This window comes from Typha latifolia, chromosome 4 (genome assembly GCF_019914945.1).
Source record: "Typha latifolia isolate L0001 chromosome 4, TyphaL0001v2, whole genome shotgun sequence".
Classification (NCBI taxonomy): Eukaryota; Viridiplantae; Streptophyta; class Magnoliopsida; order Poales; family Typhaceae; genus Typha; species Typha latifolia.
This window is the reverse complement of record NC_133089.1, coordinates 8,363,654-8,388,442: the sequence shown is the minus strand read 5'-3', so window position 1 is coordinate 8,388,442 and position 24,789 is coordinate 8,363,654. Positions and strand designations below refer to the sequence as shown.

The window sequence follows — 24,789 nt, the reverse complement described above, 5'->3', positions numbered from 1 at the left end:
GACGAAAGTAATAATTTTTAAACTACATATGACAATTCATGTAGGTGAGCTACCAAAAATATATATTTTGAGCAGTCAGCAATAATAGCTTGACAGGACATGTACTACTTTATCAAAAGAAAGAAGCTGGCTCAACCTGATATTTTTGTAGACTTCAGTCGCTCAGCAATCTTTTTGGCATCAGCTTCTGCTTTCAAAACCCTATCAGCTTGACTGCCTGCAAATTTCTGCCTAAAGAACTCTACTTCTTCATCCTTCTGCATTTAATTGCAAATATTTTATATGATACACAGAAGAAAATGGACAATAAATAAAACACTGGCTGAACAAATAAAGAACAGAAGAAGTATACAGACCAATTCCTTAAATAGTGGTTCAGGTGTCCCAATTTTGTGACCAGCAGGTAAAAAATCCGAAGGACGTTTGGCCTTAATTATTTCTCCTTCCATATTACAGAGTGACAGATGCATTTCCGGAGATAAATTAAGCTGCCTCAGTACCTTACAGGCAATAGAAGGAATAATAGTAAATAGAAGAATGACAGTGAGCAGCAAACGTTTGACATTATCCACTATGAAAGGAGTAATGAGCAAAAAAAGAAAAGGAAAAGTATATCTTACTCACTTCCTTAGAAAAGGAAGGCATGAAAGGTTCCAACAAACATGCAAGAAGATATACAAGTCCAACTGAGGTCTTCATTACAATGGAACAAGAAGATGGATCTTCCCTGTAAAGCTTCCAAAATTGGGTCTCCTATATAAAATGTTGAAAAGAGGAGTAACAGATCAATGATGGTAATACCATTCAGAGTGTTTGAGAAAAAAGAAAAGCAAATTGATACTGCACTTACTTGTAAATATGCATTTCCTTCACTAGAGATGCTCATTGCAGTTTTCAACCCTTGTTTTAACTTGACCTATCATACAAATGCTTAAATTGTTTTACCATGAATTCATGACACTCTTTTTGTTCACAGTAGAATATTCCATTCAAAAAAGGCTACTGATGCATGTGAAGGTTTCAACATTCTAACAAGCACGCTACACAGTAGAAATTAATTCAATCACCTTCTCCATTGCATCAAAATACTGGTCAATCAATCTACCAACATTTTCTTCCAGAATGTTTGTTAGTTGATGCGACTCAATGCCATGAGCATCTGGAATAATTGAATTATATCCAGCCCCTGCAGAAAAAGGTGAGTGACCATAAGCACCGCATCTATTGATAATTTAAAAATCCAGTTGCTTGAAGAGCTGACTAAAGTGCATAGGTTACTAATATGCACTGCACTAGCATAACAATTCCAAAACGTTTTAACACCACCTTTAACACTAGTTCAAGGCAAGGTTATCTAGGTTCGAAGTCTAAATACAAGATCATTTCAGAATAAGGAACTGGATTTGTATGTCTTGAGATTGCTTTTCTAACTAACTGTGAGTAAGAAGTGCATGCCAATGAATTTCTTCACTAACCTGGAGGTTTGGCAATAAAGCTCAATACACGGTTGACAAAATTTCCCAAATTACTTAGCAATTCACAATTTAGTTTTGCCTGCAAATCTGTCCATGTAAACAATGTATCTGAAACCTATATCAGAAACGAAGTTCCAATTAGAGCTCATAAACCACTATATTTATTAAAACCAAGTATTATTAAGTTTCATCTAAAATTACCTCAGGCCTATTAGTAAGTAAGTAGTATCTCCATACTTCTGCAGGAATTCCTGTACCCTTTGCGTCATTACCAAAGACACCAATACCTTTACTTTTTGAGAACTTTCCTGTGGATCATTGAAACAAAACATGCACAAAGAATAAACCCGCACATCCACCAATCCAACTTTCATAGCACTGGTGCTACAAGATAATAAAAAAAATGCATGAAGTTTTATGAACTTAAGAGTATCAGCCCGATTCCTTAATAAGCTACACTAAATTAGACTTGCTTCATGTAACATCACAATGCAGATAGGTTGAAACTAGATCATACCAATTCATCTCATCAGAATAAATTTAAGCAAAATATTTGATGGGTGATTTCACAGTTACAACCAATACCTTAGCTCAAATAAATGGGACTAAGGGCTTGGTTATTTGTAAATTGTAATCATATTATCTGTAATTAAGGATCATGCTTGTCATAGTATTAAGAAACATTCAAGGCTCACATCAAACAAAACGATCATTACGCTAGCATAGGCCTTCAAGTTTCATTAACTACTGTCAATTTGTAATGCCCTAATGAAGGATAAAACTGTCAAAAAGGCAGTTAATGGGAGCAATACCTGCTTCATAGTTTAAATATTCTGTTACACTGATTGTCTTCATCATAGTCCACTTCTCACCAGTTCCAAGAAGTGTAGAAGGAAACATGACCTGGAATTAAATGTTCAAGGTTATGAGGAAGAGTATGTTCCTTATCCTCGTTACAAAAGATAAAAAGACTATCGTTGTCATAAGTGTAACAATACATACATTATTCTACAGCAGAAAACCAACTCAAACCGAGTTATCTTCAAAGACAGCCGCGTCGGTTGGCATGCCCCATGCCAATAGAGTATCAGCACTTGGCATGGGCTAAGCTAGTGGCACAGCATGGGGTTTTTTACCTTTTATTATTTTATTTTTGCTTTACACATTAAAAACTAATTTAGAGTGTACAAATGATAGGTCTAATTTAATTTTGCTAGATCTATTATTGGTATGGTCATTTTATATAGATCTAGCATTTGGTGCTAGCTATATAAAAAGATACTCTTTATAAATATAGGAATCAAAACGAAAATTTGATTTCCCCAAAACTTTCCCCCAAATCTCCAAAATCCAAAATAATATGTCAGATTCATTTAAATTTGATAAAAATTGGCATATGAACATATCATATTAACTCCATATATGTTTATTTGAACCCATATTTTATAAAACTAAATTTCAACATGATTAGATTTCCTCCATTTTTTTCACAAATTTCAAAAAAAGAAGAAGTTAATATATCAAATTCATTCAAATTGGACTAAAATAATATAGGAATTAACTATGTTCAACTAGCTTTTGGCTTCAATTATCAAATGTCAATTAATTAATGTATTCAACCATATTATGTGTTGAATCATATTTATACTTGACTATTGATATATCTTTAATAAAATAGATCATTTATAACATTACCTAAGGATAAAGCACTCTAATATAGGTTTAATATGTATATTCAGGCTAAAAAAATATATTAAGACCCTAAATAAATATATTAGAGGCATGTAATGGCACGTAGGGGGCGTGCTGAACTAGCATGCCCTATGTTGACTAAGTTTCAGCATGGCACGTGTCTTTGGCACAGGGTTCTTCTCTCTTTACAAGCAAAATTCATTATTTTAGCTAGCTGAGAATTATTTACTTACATAGAATTGCAGAAGTGATGTTCCAATCAAGTATGACTATGCTGGCTGGCACACTCCATGCTGGCCGGCACTTGTCATGCTAGTAGTGGCACAACACTTGTCACGGGATGTGCTGTCTGACACAATCATGTGCCTGTCATTATGTGAATATGAAACATTTTTTAGAGATTTTTTTAATTTCCATCAATCGTCATCAAATTAATTTTAGTCATTTTGTTGACAAACATAATATGGCATGTAAAACCCATTTTTCTAACTCTTTTTAATTTCGTCAATCAACATCAATTAACTACTAGTCAAGTTGTATCTTCACGATCAGTTGCTAGTCGAACTGATGAGACTAGAGATGATAATGATGATGATGATGATGATGATGATGATGATGATAATGATGAAACTAAGTCTTGTGATGATAACGATAAAGATGAGATATGCGCCCCTGCCAAAGTTCCCAATATCGAGATTAGGATTACTATCGGTTGTCTAGGAAAACAATACATATCGGCCCTATTAATTTAGATTATTTTTTAATTATATAAAATTCTAAATATTATTTAAAAATGTAGAAAAATTTCTAAAAATTTAGAAAAAATGAGAGGAAAATAAGAAAATAAAAAATTACTAATATATGAAGCCTAAAAACTTTGGTTCATTGGATCGGGATTGGCCGAACCTGATTGTGATACGGATCGGGATCCAATCCCGATCCAGCTCTCTCTCTTTCTCTCTTTTTTCTCACTCTCTCTCTCTTACTCTCTTTCTTCTCACTCTCTCTTATGCTCTTTTTTTCTCTCCTTACCATATAACTATTGTTTCTCTTACGGAGAGATCTAACTCCGACAAACTCCGTTTTTAATTTATTTCTTTATTTCTCTCAGTTTTTTTTATTTCTTCCATTCTCACCATTTTCCTTCTTCTTTTTTCTTCTTCTTCTTCTTCTTCTTCAATGCACCATAGTTTTTCTTTCTTTTCTTTGATTTTCTTCTACTCACTCACCTTCTAATCTCTTCTTCTTTTTAATTTTTATTGCTCGATTGTTTTTCTTTCTTTATTTTCTTATTTTTGGTAAACTTTTCCCTAAATTTTTAGAAGATTTCTTGTATTTTTAAATAATATTTAAATTTTACATAATTAAAAAATCAAATCCGATCCAAGCGACCGATACGATCGATCCGACTGATGAGTATCATTTTTTTCGAAGACAAATCCCGATCCTTATCCCGATTTTTTGAACCTTGCTAAAAACTTAAATAATATATTAAGTTACTTATAATTCAAAATTTTAATGAATATCAAGCTCTCTCTCTCTCTCCTCTCCCCTTTCTCAAAATTTAAAACTTACTAAAAATTACTCATATAGACAAGGTTCACATTTTTTATTACTTCCCCCTCTCTTCCTTAGACTATCAACAACTTGTGCTGCTACTTCACCACAGCGGCAACAGTAAAGGTCATTAGATCTACTCAATGAAGGAAGAAAAAGAGAGAGAAAATAAAAGAGGAATTAAAAACTAAAAAAGAACTCATCCGAGGTCGCCGATAGAAGAGGTGAGAAAGAAGGGAAAAAAAGAGAAAGAGAGAGAGAGAAAGAACGAAAAGAGAAAGAAAAGAGAGAAAGAGAGGCAGCTTAGGGTGGGGTTCGGGTTGGATTCGACCCATTCCTACCCGTTTGGGTATTAACGAACTGACTAGTTTTGGCCAAGATCTTAGAACAGCTAGGACATATCTCGATCTGTTTCGGCTGATCTTACTCGGGAATAGCCGAAATGATAAGTTCTGGAACCAAAGTTAGGCTACACTACGATTCCTTCAAGATCTGAATGTATTATAGGAATCAGTTTGCACAATCGTAGGAAAATATTTGTCAGATATTCTCTAGTAGTCAAAAAATTATGAAACCAATTGGGTTAGATCCGTAACTTCCTGACTAGAATTTTTATATTTATGCCCTTCACAGATTCTAACTATACCAGGGACAAAAACATGGAATAACGTGGGTGATGGTGGTGGTGACGGGTGGAGTGGATGTTAGGGTTATGGATGGATATGGAGATGAGGGTGGATTGCGGATGTGATTAAAGGAAATAGATGAAGGGAACGAAGTGGTCGAGATCCCGAAAAGAGGGGTGGCTCGACAAGTCGAAGGATATTAGAAGTTAGGAGAAACCTTGCCAACAGTAGAAGTGAAAGGATGGTGAAGAGGGAGGAGGGAGAGAGTCTAGAGAGAAGATAGGATGAAAGAAATCAATAATCTAATTGCCTAATGAAGTTGGCTGCCATCCACATATTTATAGAGGCTAGCCAACAAGTCCTAAAACAATATGAAACCCTAATTCTAGAGGATTCCTGTCGATCGTGTTCGAATGCGCCCGATCACGTTCGAATGCACCCAAAAAGCTCCATCTCTGTTTGTGAGAACACGGTGTAGGCATTCGAACTCGCCTGGCCACGTTCGAATGCACAATATGCGTATTTGTGAACCTGATGTAGGCGTTCGCAAGGGCATTCGAACACGACCCTTCAAGTTAAGCTTACTAAATATAGTCGCCCCTACGAGCTCATCTAGCAACTCCTCAATAATCGAAATGGGATACCGATCTTTGACGGTAATAGCTTTCAGCACTCGATAGTCGACACAAAAATATCATGTTTCATCCTTTTTTTGCACTAATAGCACAGGGGATGAGTATGAGCTATGACTTGATTGTATGAGGCCTTACTCCAACATCTCGGCTACCATCTTTGAAATAACTTATTTTTGCACATGTAGATACTGATATGGCCTCACGTTTGCCAGTGCAGCCCTAGGTACAATCTCTATGCGATGGTCTACCGCTTTCCTCGGTGGCAACTCCTATGGCTCCTCAAATAGTCTAGAAAAGTTATATAATAAATTAGATAATTCAATAGTAGTACTTAAACTCATTTGAGTCTAATCTCCTACTAGTTCCAACTGAAGAAGATAGGCCAAATTGTACGCACAAGGCAGCCCCAACATAAGCTGTATCACAGGAATCGGCAAAGACTGAACACCATCAAGCCGCACATCTTTGTTTTCTTATTTAAATTTCATTCACATGCTCCAGAAATCAAATATGATGGGTCCCAAACTCTATAACCACTGAGCACCAAGGACAATGTTCGCTCCTCGTAGCGCTAATAAATACAAGTCCACAATGATATCGTGTCCTTACACTCGTATACTAACCCGGCGACACAGACTCTTCGCCTTAAGCTTCGTGCTATCTCCAATAGCAACGTCAAATCCCATGGTCAGTTCGGTGTGTACTCTCCGAATCGATGAGGATGTACACACAATGCTTTCTAACGAGTCTGTCTACTCGTAACGTTCTCGGCGCAGAAGTACCTGAATATGCATGCATCGATATTTCAGCTTGGATATCTTACTCCATGCCCTCCTCAATGGTCTCCTCATGGATCTCTTCTGGACACTCTCCATCATCAACAACCTCATCATCCTCCTCAAGACCGTCGATAAGCATCACACTCCCGATCGGTTTAGAACACCGATGATCGAGGGTGAAACACTTATCACATCAAAAGCAAAGGCCCTTCGCTCTTCGCTCCTCTACCTAGGCAGGTGTGAGAGTTCGAACGGGAGGTCTTGTGCCTCCTCTAAGATCGGAAGAAGGTCTCAAATGTGGATGTGGTTTAGTACTCGCACCTACTATTTTTGAAATCGCAGAATTTTTAGTCGGCGTTCTAGATGCAAACCGCCCATCTCGATTGCCCCAATTAGTTTTCGCTGCCATCCTTAGAGCCCTATCTTTTGTTCCATCCTCACGGCCTTCTCAAAGGCCTCCTCAAGAGTAGTAGGGCATAGAGCATTAACATCCGTTTATATCTCCTCTTGCATCCCCGAAATAAATGTGCTCATCAATGTCTATTCGGGCCAAGGTAGTTCATAACGACTACTAACTCTTTCAAACTCAGCTTGGTACTCCAATACGGTCGTCCTTTGAACCATCTTGCTTAATGTGACAGCAAAATCTTCATATGCCACTATCCCAAATCTGCGTGTAATCCTCCTATAAAAATCAACCCATCCGGTAAATCCACCACTACGAATAACCGATCTATACCAATACAATGACGTTCCTTGGTGGTGAAAGCTTGCCATCTGGACTTTTGTATCTTTCGCTGTACCTTGACAATCAAAATATTATTCAACTTGAAATACCCAATTCGTTGGATCACCGCCTTAGAATTTTAGAAAGTCCAAACGTACGATTCTCCCATGAATAGTGTTGTCGGGTTCACGAAAGATCCTTAGTTCAGGTCTAAACTTTTGTACATGTTGATCAGCTTCTCTAAATCCTCGAGCACGCCTATCACCATCTCTATAGGGATCAACCTCATCGACGAAGCGCACCGATGTCGCACACCTCTCGGGTTCAACTACCGCTGGTCATGGATTTTATAACGAAGGTGGGGGATGATGTGTAGGCATAGGTAAGAGGGGATCATTGACACTCATATGATGCACCTGGACCTATGGGGTATCGGTTCGATGAGGTCCACCGCTAGTCTTTCTTGAAACTCCAATTGTCGTCGAGGAGATGACGAACCCAATCGATTCACGACATATTTCTTGAATTCATTGTGATCCTTTTGCATGTTGTCAACTCTATGCAACAATGTTTGGAACATGCCCCTAAGTTCATCCATATTCGAACCCATTGACGTTGGTTGACTCGGTCCTGCCATGGTCGCTCCAAAAGAATTGGCCTCACAGTTAGAGTTATCGTGGATTGAGTCTTCTATTGTCGGTGTGCTCTCCATAGGTCTCTTTGTTGATGTCATCTTCCTTGTTTCAACTATTAATGGAGGTCTGAGGTTCGCTATACCACTTGATAGGTTCTTGTACTAAAGATAGGCTACGCTACGATTCCTTCAAGGTCTGAATGTATTATAGAAATCAGTCCATGCAAACGTAGGAAAATATTTGTCGATATTTTTTTGTTAGTCATAAAATTATGAAACTAATTGGGTTAGGTCCGTAACTTTCTGATCTACAATGTGGGTGATGATGGTGGTGATGGGTGGAGTGGATGTTAGGGTTATAGATAGGTATAGTGGATGGTGGATGTGATGTCTTGTCTCTTTTTAAGACCAGTACGCATAATTGACCATTTACTTCTTGAGTTGTATAAGTGGCACCATTCCTGTTAGACTATAATACTCCTTTTTAGATTATTCTCTCTCCTAAGGGATCTAATGGCCTCATTTGGTTGAGCCTCACGGGCACTACTAGCTTGAGGTCACCATCTTCAGCTATACGATTTTCTGGTTAAATACATTACGAGATGTTTTTCCTCCCTGCAGGCCAACGTCAGTTGTGGACCTTGACTTGGAAGCTAGGGGGAACTAACTGTCTAAGATAGTGGCCATCCAAAAGCAAAAAGGAAAAAGGATGGGCAGAGCGCGGTTCACGTTTTATTGTTAAGAGAGAGCTTTTAATCGGAGACCTTTTTGTCCCATTTTTGCGGGGTAGGAAGTTGGGGGATTCATCATGAATTAGGTCGGACTCATTTTTGGATTAGGGAAGGGAAGAAGGGGCCTAAGCACGGCAAACGTGAAACACTCCGCCTGGGGAGTACGGTCGCAAGACCGAAACTCAAAGGAATTGACGGGGGCCTGCAGTAGCCTGAAGTTTTTTTGACGATGAACCAAAGTTGAGATGGCTCATCAATCCCGAATGATTTACATTTTTAGGGTCAGCAAAGAGAGCTCATTCAGAGCGGAAAGCGGTCGAGTGAAAAGGAAGGATAGGGAGAGGAAGATGACTTTAAGAGATATAGATGAAGGGAACAAAATGGTCGAGATCCCAAAAAAGAGGGGTGGCTCGACAGACCTTATCAACTGTAGAGGTGGAAGGATGATGAAGAGTGAGGAGGGAGAAGTCTAGAGAGAAGATAGAAGGCAAGAAATTAATAATCTAATAGCGTAATGAAGTTGGCTACCATCCACATATTTATAGAGGCTAGCCAACAAGTCATAAAATAATACAAAACCCTAATTTTAGAGGATTCCTGTCGATCGCGTTCGAACGCACCTGATCGCGTTCGATCGCACCCAAAAAGCTCCATCTCTATCTGTGCAAACGCGGTGCAGGCGTTTGAACGCGGGCATTCGAACTCGCCCGACCGCGTTTGAACACACAATATGCATTCTCTATATTTGTGAACCTGATATAGGCGTTCGTAAAGGCGTTCGAACGCGACCCCTTCTGCGTTCAAACCTGACCCCTCATGCGCTCGAATGCGACCTACAAGAATTTTATTTTAATGAAAATAAATACCTAATGCAATAAGAAAAGATCCTAACTAAGTGTATCACGAAACTAGGAACGTTGGTCCCTATTGCACAATCTACTCAGAGAAGTATTGTTTTTACAAAGAAAGAAAGCTTTAGACATGCAACCCAAGATCAAAACCATAGGGCCAGACCTAAACAATCATGAGTCAAAATTTATCAGATATAGAAAAAAGGAAAGGGAGCATCTTAAGCTCAACATGGTTATAGCCAAATAAAGAAAAGACTTGAATATATAAGTAGCAGGACATATGAAAAAAGGCGCCCAAAAGATGATATGCATTCATCATCATTATCATCATTATCATCATTGCAATCACACCTACTAGAGCCATAATACACCTTTATTATACTTCATGTCCACAATTTGTATATGCTTATGGTGTGCCTATCCTAGTCATTCTCGTGCATATTGACTACCCACATCATATCATAAGAGAATTATAAAATTTCTATTTGAATGTGAGATGTTACAAAGAGTAGTACTACAGTGGATGAATTTTAAAAATTATTGCCAGTATTTAATGCAACATTCTCGTATTATTCTTGTGTCGGTAAATAAAATTTTTGATCTTCCTCACCATTCTACATTCAACTAGATACTAGTTATAATTACTAAACTATTATTAATTAATATTATGTGTTTAATGTTATTATGTGTTCAATTATATTATAGAATGTTCAATAATTAATATTAGTTTTAATAAATATATTTAATCATATTATGTGTTTAATAGTATTTATATTTAACTGTTGGTTTATTTTTAATAAAATAGGTCATTTATAAATATATTTTAAAGATAAACACTATAATGTAGGTTTTAATACATATATTTCAACTAAAAGTTGACATACCAAAGACCTAAAAAGATATCTTAATATCTTGAAAATTTTATTAAAAATATTATAACTGAGTACCAATGGCATGTAGGGGCATGTCGGGTATGCAAATTGTGGCATGACACGACACGACACGACACGCGTCACTAGCACGACCATCGTTGGTTTGAACATGCAATGCCATTGGCACGCGGTCGGCACGCCCTACTGGCGTGGCCATTGTTAGTTCAAACATGCAATGTCGAGCTTTGCAACTAAGAGTATATAATGTGTACTCCCTCACTCTTTCTTGCATTAATGTGAAAGAATATCGGTACCTTGTTATGTAATAGAATGTTGCAGAGATAATTTTTATCTGGGCGTGTAGATCATCATACAACTAGAGGTATATGAGTAATGAAAGTATTACATATATTAATATAGCATAATAGAACTCAAGTCCTATCAGGTACAATATTTTGATGTAGTTCTAATTTTCATTTAAATTATGGGCATAGCGCTCTAAATTTAATCCAATTTTCTTTTATCCAATTTTTTTCCTTCATATATATTATATTTATATATGTTATGTGTGATGTGCACGTAACTAACGTATAAACATATATATATATATATATATATATATATATATATATCATATATACATGTACATATAAATATATTTGTATGTTAAGGTAAAATAAATGTATATTAAATAAAAAGTATATTTTAAATAAAATTACCGACATACATAGAAATCTACATACATAGAGAAATCTACATATCAATACATAAGAAATTAGGTGAATGAATGCTGATACACCTTGTTAGTCTTTTCTTATTGTATTAGTTATTTATTTTTATTAAAATAAATTTTTTGTAGATCGTGTTCAAATGCAGAAGGGGCGCATTCGAACGCCTTTGCGAACGCCTGTATTAGTTCGCAAAAATAAAGAATGCAAAATGTGCGTTCGAACACGGTCCGATGCGTTCGAAGTTCGCATGCGAACACCTACATTAGTTCACAAAAATAAAGAACACAAAATGTGCGTTGGAACACGGTCCGGTGCGTTCGAACGCCCGCGTGCGAATGCTTAGATCAGTTCGCATCCATAAAGAACGTCTTTTGTGTGTTGAAATACGGTCGGGCACATTGGAACGCGATCAGCTGGAGTCCAGTAGAATTAGGATTAATAATTGTTATTTTGGCTTGTTGGCTAGCCTCTATAAAGGTGTGGATGGCAACCAAAATTATTATGCTTAATGAATATTGGTTTTTATCTTCCCCTATCCTCTCTCTAGTCTCTCTACCTTAATCTCCCTCCTCCCTCTTCACCAACCAGCCACCTCTACCATTGGCAAGGTCTCTTCTAACTTCTAATCTCTCTTGTTTGTCGAGTTCTCCCTTCTCCTTGGGATCTCAACCGCTTCTTCCCTTTCATCCTTATCTTTTAAAGTACATCAACCATCTACCCTCATCTCCATTATCATCCATAACCCTAACATCCACTCCATCCGTCACCACCACCATCATCCCCACTTTATCGTGTTTTCGTCCCAATTGTAGTTCGAAGTTACGGATCGATCAAACTTGGTTTTGTAATTTCTAACTACGAGAGAATATTTGGTGAATATTTCCCTTAAGTTATGTGGACTGCTTTCTACAATCAATCCAGATGCAGAAAGGATCGTTCCGTAACCTATCATTGGTATCAAAGCCCGGCGAACCTCAGACCTCCATTAATGGTGGAGACAAGGAATATGGCATCAACAAGGAGATCAATAGAGAGCACACTGACAAGAGAATACTCAATCCACGAGAACCCTAACCAAGAGGCCGATTTCTTTGGGGTGACAAGAGAAGACTCAATCTACGATGAACTTAGGGGCATGTTTCAAACATCGTTGCATTGGGTGGACATAATGTAGAATGATCATAATGCCTTGAAAGAATATGTCATGAATTGATTGGCTTTATCATTTCCTCGACGAAGATCGATGCCTCAAGAAGGACCAACAGTGGGACCACACCAAACCAACACCCTACAGGTCCAGGTATGACATGTTAATGTCAATGATCCTCTTTTACCTATTCCTACACATCATCCCCCACCTCCAATGCACAACCCAAGGCTGGCGGTGGTGGAACCCGAGAGGCGCGCGGCACTAATGCGTTTCGTCGATGAAGAAGATTGACATATAGAGGATGATGTTGACCCTTTCGGAGATGGTGATGGGCATGCTCGAGGATTCAGATAAGGAGATCAATAAGCACAATGGTTCAGACTTGAGCTAAGGATCTTTTGCGAGCCCGACAATGCTATCCGGGGGAGAACCGCATGTTTGGATTTTCCAAAATTTCATCCAACAGATTGGGTGTTTCAAGTGGAGCAATACTTTGATTATCAAGGGATAGCAGAGGATGCTACCAATGGCAAGCTTTTATCTCCAAGGAACTGCATTGCATTGGTATCGATCGGCTATTCGTGGTGGAGGATTTACCAGTTGGACAGACTTTTGTAGGAGGATTACATGCAGATTTGGTACAGCGGTGTATAAAAATTTTGTTGCCACATTAAGCTAGATGGTTCAGAGGACAATCCTATTGGAGTACCAAGCAGAATTTGAAAGAGTTAGCAGTCGTTGCGAGTCACCTTGGCCCGAACCGATATTAATGAGCACATTCATTTCAGGGCTGCGGGAGGAGATCCATGCGGATATTCGTGCCCTTTATCCTACCACTCTTGAGGAGGCTTTGAGAAGGTCGTGAAGATGGAGCAAAAGTACAAGGCTCTCAAGATGGCGGCGAAAGCATATTGCATGCTGGAAATTCTGCGAGTTCAAAGGCAGCAGCTACAAGTACTAGAGCACGACCGCCCTTGAGACCCTCTTCCGATGTTAGAGGAGGCACAAGACCCCCCGTTCGAACTCTCACACCTGCCCAGTTGGAGGAGCAAAGAGAGAAAGGCCTTTGCTTTCGATACAATGAACGTTTCTTCCCCGGTCATCGGTGTTCCAAACCGATCGGGAGTGTGATGCTCATTGACGATCTCGAGGGGGACGATGAGGTTGTTGGTGATGGAGAGTATTTAGTTAAGGTCCATGAGGAGGCCGTGGAGGAGGGCGCGGAGGAAGATATATAAGCTAAAATATCGATGCATACATATTCGGGTACTTCCTCGTCGAGGACATTGCAGGTGGATAGACTCGTTAGAAAACATTGTGTGCACATCCTCATCGATTCTGATAGTACACACAACTTTTTAGATGAGAGGTTAGTGAGAAAGCTGGGCTTGGACGCTGAACTGACCGCAGGGTTTGAGGTTGCTATTGGTGACAGCATGAAGCTTCGGGCGAAAAGCTTGTGTAGCTGGGTCGGTATACGGGTGCAAGAACGAAGCATCATTACGGACTTGTATCCATTGGCGCTGAGAGGAGCGGACATTATGCTAGGCACTCAGTGGTAGCAGAGCTTGAGACTTGTCATATTTCATTTCTGGAGCATATGGATGAAATTTAAGTAAGGAAACAAAGAGGTGCCGCTTTATGGCATTTGGTCCCCGTCGATTCCAGCAATGCAGCTGATGGTGGGGCTGCCTTGTGCTAGTGATTTGGCATATATTTTTTAGTTAGGACCAGTAAGAGATAAGCCTCTAATGAGTCCAAGTACTACAATTGATTTGTCTAATTATTAGATAAATTTGCTGGATTGTTTGAGGAACCAAAGGAGTTGCCGCCAAGGTGAATAGCGGATCATCGCATAGAGATTATGCCCATGGTTGCACCGACGAACGTGAGACCCTATTGGTATCCACATGTGTAAAAGGAAGTTATCTCCAAGATGGTAGCCAAGATGTTAGAGCAAGACCTCATACAACCATGTCATAGCTCTTACTCATCGCCCGTGCTATTGGTGCAGAAGAAGGACGGGACATGGCATTTTGTGTCGATTATCGGGCACTAAACACTATCACTGTCAAGGACTGATATCCCATTCCGGTCATATAGGAGCTGCAAGATGAGCTTGTAAAGGCAACCATTTTCAGCAAGCTTGACTTGAGGGCTAGGTATCATCAAATTAGAGTTCACCCGGCGGATATGTATAAAACTGTATTTCGGACTCCAGATGGGCACTACGAATTCTGGGTGATGCCCTTTAGTCTCACCAATTCTCTAGCTACTTTTCAGGGCAATATGAATGATATTTTTCAACCTCTACTGCGAAGGTATGTCTTGGTATTCTTTGACGATATTTTGCTGTACAATAGGACTAAAATGGAGCATTGGTGACATTTAGAGAATGTGCTGAATTTGTTGAAATAAAACCAGCTGAAGATTAAGAAGTCAAAGTGCCTATGGGGAGTACCACAAGTAGAGTATTTAGGCTACATCATCACAGTGGAAGGAGTGGTGGTGGGTCCTCAAAAGGTGGTGTGCATGACCGCTTGGCCGATCCCTACTTCCACCACAGAATTGCGAGGATTCTTGGGGCTGACCAGGTATTATCGCCGCTTCATCATTGGGTATGGCAAGATCGTTGCTCCTCACTTTTTGCTAAGGAAGGACTCTTTTAGATAGACGGATGAAGTCACTACAGCCTTTGAAAAATTAAAAAATAGTAATGACAACGACGCTCGTTCTAGTTTTACCGGATTTCATCAAAGAGTTTGTTGTGGAAAGTGATGCGTTGGGAGTTAGCATAGGAGCTGTACTAATGCAAGGAGGACATCCCATAGCATTTCTTAGCAAGGCTTTTTCACAAAAATCCTAGCAATTACCGACCTACGAGAGAGAGATGGCAATTCTGCATGCGGTGACAAAGTGGAGGCCTTATTTGATCGATAGGCAATTCATTATTCGAACCGATCAAAGGTGCCTTCCATACTTTATGGGACTACATATTCACACTCTGACACGGCAGAGATGGTTACAAAATTACTGGGGTATGATTATGAAATTCAATACAAGAAAGGAACGAAAATAGAGTGGTAGATGCACTATCGCGCCAACCTGATACCGCTGAGCTCGCAGCCTTTTCTTCTCCTACTTTTTCTTTTCTTGATGAGCTGAGGTATGCATGTACATATGACCCAGATGTTATGAGATTGTTATAGAAGATATTGGATGATCTGGAGCGCCATTTAGAGTTGGAGAACAGAGGTGGTTTACTGCTGGATTGCGAGTGCATTCGGGTTCCCGCAAATGACGGATTGCGGCAGAAATTGTTGGAGCACTTCCACTAAACTCCAGAGGCTGGTCATGAGGGTGTCTTGAGGACTTATAGAAGGATATCACAGAGCTGCACATGGCCAGGACTAAGGCGAGATGTGAGGAGTTTTGTTCGTGCTTGCGAAGTCAGTCAAAGGGCGAAGGCAACCTCATTGAAATCGGTCGAATTACTTCAGCCTCTACCGATACCGAACCGTGTTCGGAAGGACATTTCTATGGATTTCATAGAAGGTCTTCTGCTGGTACGTGGTTATTCCGTTATTTTTGTAGTGGTTGACAAATTGAGCAAGTATGTGCACTTTTCTGCATTGTCACATCCATTTTCAGCCAAGTCAGTGGCTGAAATTTTTGTTAGAGATGTTGCTCGGTTGCATGGTATGCCATACATGATTGTCTTCGATTATGATCATGTTTTTGTGAGCGACTTTTGGATAGAGTTTTTTAAATTGTAGGGGACTCAATTGAACTTCAGTTCGACCTACCATCCATAGACAAATGACCAAACCGAGGTGGTCAATCGAGGCATTGAGAAATACTTGCAGTGCTTTTTTGGAGAGATGTCGAGACGATGGTTAGAGTTTTTACCGTGGGCGAAATGGTTTTATAACACCGCCCACCGTAGCAATATTGGCATGACTCCGTTCGAGGTAGTGTATGGGCGCATGGCTCCGATATTATGCGCCTATGACCTCGTGGCATCTACAGATCAGACAGAGGTGGACTTAGCTTTGATGGATAGGGACACCACCTTGAAGAGGTTATATGCCCATCTTAAACTTGCTCAAAACTGCATGAAGTATGTTTATAATCATAGCCATCGGGAGCAGGAGTTCGACATAAACAGTTGGGTGTTCATGAGAGTGCAATCGTATCGACAGGTGACCTTGTGTCTGATGCGAAATTAGAAGTTAGCACATCGCTACTTCGATCCGTTTCAAGTATTAGAGCATATCGGTCTAATTGCGTATCGTTTGGAGCTGCTTGAGGGGTCGAGAGTACATCTTATCTTCCATGTTTTATTGCTGAGAGAGCGGATTGGAGATCATCACGTCGTTGAATCAGTTTTGCCATCCCATTGGAGGAGACAGAGATCGTGGAGCCAGTTCATGTACTTACTAGACGCCGACGACGTTATGGTACTAGATTGGAGATGGAGGTCATAGTCGAGTGACTTGACAAACCATCTAGCGAGGCAACATGAAAGTTAGAGACATACATCTTGGAGCGTTTCCCTGACTTTACACCTTGAGGGCAAGGTGGGGAAAGCATGGTAAGCTAATACACCTTGTTAGAGTCTTTTCTTATTCCATTAGTTATTTAGTTTTATTAAAATAAATTTTCTATAGGTCTTGTTCAAATACAGAAGGGGGCGTTCGAATGCCTTTGTGAATGCCTACATTAGTTTGCAAAAATAAAGAACGCAAAATGTGTGTTCTAACGCGGTCGGGCGCATTCGAACACCCGCATGCGAACGCCTACATCAGTTCGCATCCACAGAGAACATATTTTGTGCGTTCAAATGTGGTCGGGTGCATTCGAACGCGATCAGCGGGGGTTCACTAGAATTATGGTTAATAATTATTATTTTAGCTTGTTGGCTACCCTCTATAAAAGTGTAGATGACAGCTAAAATTATTATGCTTAATAAATATTAGCTTTTATCTTCCTCTATCCTCTCTCTAGTCTTTCTACCCTAATCTCTCTCCTCCCTATTCACCAGCCTGCCACTTCTACCGTTGACAATGTCTCTTCTAACTTATAATCTCTCTTGTCTGTCGAGTCCTCCCTCCTTCTTGGAATCTCGACCACTTCTTCCCCTTCGTCCTTATAACTACATCAACCATCCACCTTCATCTCCATTATCATTCATAACCCTAATATCCACTGCACCCATCACACCACCATCATCCTCACTTTATCATGTTTTTATCCTAGTTGCAGTTAGAATCTGTAAAGTTACGAATCGATTAAACTTGGTTTCGTAATTTTCTGACTACGAGAAAATATTTGGTGAATATTTTCCCTTAGTTGCGCGGACTGCTTCTTGCAATCAATTCAGATCTTGAAGGGATCGTTCCGTAAGCTATCAAATGCACTAAGTTGGGACGAATACAAAAATAAGAAAAACAAATAAAAAGGCATGAGTCACCAAAGAGGAAATTTAATTTAATAATTGTCCATAAAGCATGAGTGTTACATTTGTTCTACATTTGTTATGTCATGCACATAGCATGATACATCAAAATGAAACAGTGGCATTCTGCAAAATAGAGATATTCTTTACGAAGGATAATTAGTGTAACTGTAACCTCATTATATACTGACATAATGCAAGATATTTGAAATGATAATAACTGCAAAATACCATAGAACACTAGAATAATATTCAATATTGATGATCAACTAGTCCCTACATTTAAAGCCAGTATGAAGGACTTATAAAAATAGAAATATAAACTGAAATGATCAATTGTATTCTTACAGTGTGAAATGGCACATTGTCCTTCCCCATGAACTGATATAATTCAACATTTTCAGGATCCTTCCACCACTTCTCCCAATCAGGGGTGTAGCATGCAGTGATTGAGATATATCCAATTGGGGCATCAAACCACACATAAAATACCTGATCATTAAGTTCCAAGGAAATAGTAATAAAATTTTCACATCTAATGCAATTTAATACAGAAAGTAAATCTCTCATCCTATGAAGATGGGCATTTATCAGCACTATGAGCATATGTAAAAGTAATTTTACGTCTTATTATCAAAACCTTATCTTTATACTTGTCATGTGGAACGGGAACTCCCCATTTAAGGTCCCTTGTGATACAACGAGGTTTTAATCCTTCCTTTAACCAAGCATGTGTTCCTTGTACAGCATTTTGGCTCCATGATCCAGCCACAGACATTTCATTGATATATGTCTCCAATTTATTTCTGAGCAATGGAAGTTCTAAAAATAAGTGGTCAGTGTCACGGATACTTGGAGTGGCTCGACATACCTACATTGAAGATTATGCAAGAAGTCTAAATTTATATGATATAGATACATACAAATCAATTAAATATAACAGCTAAACTGATAAAAGAATAAACTTTAGCATTGGAAAAGGTGATGATACTTTGCACTTGGGATCACAGAGTTCAGTTGGATTCAATAATTTTCCACATTCCTCACATTGATCACCTCGTGCAGAGTCATAGTTACAACCAATTGTAGGGCATGTTCCTTCCACAAGCCTATCAGCTAAGAAGCGTTGGCATGTGCCACAGTAAAGCTGTAAGGGATGTAAATACATATGTAACATATTAAAGGATAATCAAGTTCTCAATTCAAAAATTTATGACGAGGAATTTGCAATTTCTTTTAGAGTTCACGACATTGGTTATTGACCTACTTGTTGCATGGTGTTTCCTGAGAGCCAGTTATTTTCCAGAAGAGATTGAAAAATTGATTGGCAAACTTCTGTCTGTTGCGGAGTAGATGTTCTTCCAAACTCATCAAAGCTTATGCCAAACCACTTGTAAACCTCTTTGTGAATAGCATGGTATCTAGAAAGAAGTAAGGACATTGTAAGAAGACCAGATTCAACATCAAAATCACTCAAACTCCTTTCTGGATCATTCCCCTTTTTTTATCTTTTTGTCTTGCTTCAATCTTTCTCCAAGTAAGAAAATGTAAATATAAGAATATGTTTATCAACCAAATATGAATAAGTAGAATGTTTTACAGATTGATGCATAGAGTGTAGGGATAAAAAGTAGTATAACAATGATGAATCCTCTATGCAAAGAAACAGAAAAGTCTAGAGGTCAGCAAGGGCTTCACCAAATGTACCTCTTCTGATGCTAACAAGAAATTCCCACCAATTTCTATTAGAAGAGACCTATTGATCAAGGTCTTGTCGGTCGACACATCCCATACTGACCAGCACTTGATGTGCCAATAATGGCCCTGCACTTGGCACGGGGTGTGCTAGTGGCACACCTCTGTACCGACCCGTGTTGGTCCGGCACGACTGCATGCCGATCATTGTGCCATGTTGAGATATTTTTTTTAATTTTTTCTATTTTCATCAATCATTATCAAATTACCTAATCAATTGATCATTTAGAAGGCTTAGATAAAATTGATGATAATGAGGCTAGAGATAACAATGATGATGATGATAGTGATGATGATGGTGATAACAATAAGACTCAGTCTAGTGGTGGTGATAATAGAGATGATACATACGTCCCTGCTACACAATTTTCTCAGAGAAATATTTTTTTTACAGAGAACTTGAGTCTATAAGTAATATGACAGTAGGAGAGGTACACTCATATGATGATATGAGTTCATCATAATTACCATCATGTCAATCACACCCACCTGAACCGAAACACTTTTATTATACTCTCTATATAATCTACATATGCTTATAGTGTGTCTGTGCCTGTGTCAATGCCGTTCATTCTAATGCACGTTCAATATTCATATCATATCATAGAAAACTATAAAATTCCTATTTGTTTGAATACTATGTAAGACGTTAGAATGAGCAATACTATCAGTGAATGAGTTTTAAGGAATATCAATAATATTTAATGCAACATTCTTATGATATCCTTGTGCTGGCAAATGAAAATTTTGATTCTCCTCGTCATTTTACGTTCAACTAGATATTAATTTTAACTATTAAACTATTATTAATTAAAATTATATGTTCAATTATATTATGTAGTATTCAATTATATTATGTAGTGTTCAATCATTAATATTAATTTTAATGAAAGTTTTCAATCAAAATATGTGTTGAATAATATTATATTTAATAATTACTTTATTTTTAATAAAATAGGTCATTTACAAAAATAATATAAAATTATAGTATTATAATATAGGTTTTAAACTTTTAATACATGTATCTAAACCAAAACTAAAGATTAACATATCGAAGATCTAAAAACATCTTTAGATATATTAAAATAAATTATTAAAAATATTATAAATGTGTAGCACTGGCATGCAGGGGTGTGTCACTAGCACGGCGGGGCGTGCCAGTGACACACCAAATCGGCACGCCCCATCCCAACCAACATATGTCGTGTCGATGGTGGCACAGCATGTGCCACTAGCAGGACAATCGTTGCTATTGATCAAATAAAGTTTTAGATGGACATAGATATTGGAGCAGGGAAGAATACCACTCACCAAAGTCCACACCAAACGCAATTGAATGAAACTTCCAACATGTGGAGTAATTAACAATCCCATAAAGTGTGGCTTAACTATTAATAGAAAAATAATAACTGAATCTTGTATTTGCAGAGATAACGTAGAAATTTGAGGATGGATTATGATAAAACAGCAATATTGACGCTGCACAACAAGAGTGAACACTAACAAACTATCACTGTTTTGCACTGCTCTATGTAACAAGACAAAAGGCATATGTGATATAGTCCCTGTATAAGCAGCACAAAGGGGATCATGTACTATGACAAAGTGAAATGGATTGAGAAAGATTGCTAAAATATTTTACTTCCCTATCAAATAGTAGATACTTCTAAGCACAATGAAGCTAGGATCTTGGAACATTTACTAATAATATAAAGAAAACTGTAGTGTACTAAATGTTGTAATATATACTGATCAACCAACTGATCATCTCATATGCAAGACAGCATGCAACAGAAATGATTTAATACTATAAAGGAGACTTCAATTTATTTCAGATCTACGCAGGCGCATATGCAAACCGTAACACTAGAACATGGTAGTGAATTGGGATTTCTCACATATGCTGTCTGGAACAATTAAACTGTTCTTTTCAGTTGATTTCAAAGTATAACCAAAACTTTTTTACTTCTTCAAAACAGTTCTTCACAAGTCCACCAAACATGCAGGCATCCAAGTCCTACTACAGGAATGATCACCATCATTATCATTTGGCACCTCAGCCATCATCGGCACTGGTTATAGCGATGGCACACCAGAGATGCAGATCATTTATTCAAAAATATTACTAAAACCAAAAGCAATAATAAATTTAAGGGATAATTACACTTAGCCCCCTAAACTATCACTACTTTTCCATTAATCTAAACAATAACGTAGTTAGTTTCTTACAATTACGAAGGTTTATTTGGACGTGAGTACCTGAAAATGAAGTGTGATCTTTTTATAAGAAATAAGATTGAACGGAAATAGTTCAGCTCCATTCATTTCCAAATATTCATTTCAAACTGAAATCAACAGATTTCTTCCAAGCGGTCAATAGAAGTGTATATTAAGATTTGGTTTCAAACAAAGTAAAGTTTGAGAAATCGAGTTTTCATGGACAAAATAAACACATGAAGTGATTAAAGTAGGTCAAATTAAAAAAAAAATTATAAGAAAAAAAGGCTATCAAAATTAAGAGAAGGGGAGTACAAATAGGAAGTAACTTGTCACAAATCTCCTTGGGAGAGCAATTCTCCTCCATGGCCTTGGTCTCCGTGGCAGTCCCGTATTCATCCGTCCCACAAATATATATTACATTGTATCCCATGAGCCGGCAGTATCGAGCGAATACATCTGCGCTAAGAACGCCTGCAAAACAAATACATCAAAAGAATTCTCAGAAAAATGCGCATTTAATGAGAAAATCGTGAAAATAAGAGAGATTACATCCAATTATGTTCCCGAGATGGGGAACGTTGTTTACGTAGGGCAGGGCACTGGTGATGAGGATGTTTCGCTGGCCCGGGATTGGAAGTTTGGGGGATTTCTCCCCCGGAGAAGGGTCTCCCATGGCGATTTCGATCACAGATAGAGAGGAGAGAAGGCTTTTAGTGCTCGTTGAAGCTTAGTGGTGTGAATCTTATTAAAACCACACTGAAGCAACGAATTGGATGCCTTCAGAGTGGGGATAGTGGTCTCCTGAGTCGCGCTATAAGATTGAGAGCAATATTACCCACCACTAAAGCTACAAAGTTGATGAAGTTCATAAAGGCACAAATACGCATATAGTTGTCGCCTCTTGCTTCTCGAAAAGATTCAATGTTGCTCAAAAGAGAATAAACAAGGAATAAATCTTTAGCACCTAATTAATCACAGAATCTCAAAAAAGGAAATTTGAAGTAGAAAGAGAAGAAGAAGAAGAAGAAGAAGAAAAAGAAAAAGAAGAATCTGAGAAGAGGTGTTGCTATCTCACGACATTCCAACTCTCATTTCGGCTCTCTATATTTTGGATAAGTGATTATATTCAAACCATCGACATCGACATCGACCATGAGCGACGTCGCATCGACCGTGACGATGGTTTATGCTATGCCTACTCATCAGGCATCCAGCGACAAGCATATATGCCACCTTGGAGTTCCATTTGCATTCAAAAGTTGCATAGATATCTTCCAAACAACGGTCGGAATATTTTAAAGTGTGATGAGAAAGGGGAGATTCTTCTCCTTGCAACTTGATTCCGATTCTTCCCGTCCAAGTCATGCCATCAAAGTATGATTCTCCCGAGCCGATATTTTACATAAAATTATTTAATAAGACTATTAATTTCTCTCTCCTTAACGGTTAAAATTAAATAATATTAAATAAAATTAACCGAAAGTACGGGTTATATCAACCGAAATTTCACTTTTCTAAATTATAAGGGTAAATTAGTCTTATTTTATTTTTCTCTTAACTATTTATTTTTTTATAAAAAATATCAAAAAAAAAATAAATTGGTAAAAGTTGATAATCCTATTATTAAGGAAACAGAATAAGTAATAAAAAAATACTTAAATTCTAATTTTTTTATTGATTAATCTAGTCACATATGTAAAATGTCTAATATACACTTTAATTTATCAAAGGATGAAAATTATTTTCAATAACTAATTGGTTAGTATGTACTGATTGCTCTTCACATTATTTACATGTTTTGGGAAGCAGTGGTGACGTTGCAGCATCTTTCCAACGGGTGCAGCTTTGTGTTGCCCCCCAAAGGAATTCTCTCATTTTCCTTCCAAATTGCTCTCAGCCTATTAAAAAAAAAGTTGTATATTATAATATTGTTCTATTAAATGCATTAAACTCTTCTGAACATACAAGTATTTTACTCAAAATTTACAACAAAAAGAAAATAGGAATTATACATGTGTTGTTAATATCTGATCGCTTATAATCATCGCTCTCAATGGAGTAAATAAATTAGGGTTATACAATAGAGAGAGACCTAGCCTACATAATAAATCGATAAGCCCACCCAATTTTGCCTATACTGGGCTGCCTAATCATATAAGAAAATAATTTGCTTATAAGTTCAACTAAAGATCACTTAACAATATGGTTTAATCTTATGTCTAAGATCAATTTTGTTTAGTCTAATTTTCCGAATCCATATTTAAAACAATTAATGAAAAACCCAAATTTATAAAATTATAATATTCTCATACTTGTGTATCATTAATTATAGTTAATAAAATAATAATAGTAGTATTAGTATTGATTTGAAAAATAATAAATAAAAAATAAAATCTCAAGCTAAAAGATTTTTTAAAAATTGAATGTGGCCAGGATAAGAAAACACAATCAAGAGATAACACTTTAGATACAATTCGGTCAAATATAATTATTATTTATAAATCATGACAGCCTTTATATGGTAATTGATATAGGACAATTCATAATTATGCACATAATAATATCTATTGACATGGACAAAAAAAAAGGTATTGTAGCAGGAAAACAACATTATGAAATGTGATCTTTATCGGTTCTCAAAATAATTTTTCTTTCACAACATGGTTAAACAATAAGCTTAAAAAATATATTAACTTTAATGATAAGTTAGTATGCCTTCGATCATATCTCAAGATGATATAATATGACATGTCATAAATTTAATTTGCATATATAATACAAAATGATATCAACAATATCACTGCGTAGAACATCCAAAATGAATATACCATAAATGTAGGAATAATAAATGAAACTAAATCAATATTTTATTAGCAACAAAATTAAAATAAATTTG

General features: G+C 37.6%; 1 protein-coding gene across 1 annotated transcript; it reads right to left on the bottom strand.

Annotated features, from left to right (window-relative positions):
* LOC140787807 (probable methionine--tRNA ligase) lies at window positions 1–23,090 on the bottom strand. Its single transcript, XM_073136914.1, has 14 exons — window positions 22,443–23,090; window positions 22,220–22,364; window positions 19,186–19,339; window positions 18,910–19,065; window positions 18,559–18,789; window positions 18,267–18,410; window positions 2,288–2,378; window positions 1,677–1,783; window positions 1,476–1,590; window positions 1,068–1,186; window positions 851–916; window positions 625–753; window positions 357–500; window positions 1–257 (listed from the first exon to the last, which is right to left on the bottom strand). Exons 1-14 carry the CDS (start codon window positions 22,564–22,566, stop codon window positions 132–134), a joined length of 1,851 nt encoding a protein of 616 aa, XP_072993015.1. The 5' UTR covers window positions 22,567–23,090; the 3' UTR covers window positions 1–131.
* Window positions 23,091–24,789: the final 1,699 nt, after the last annotated feature.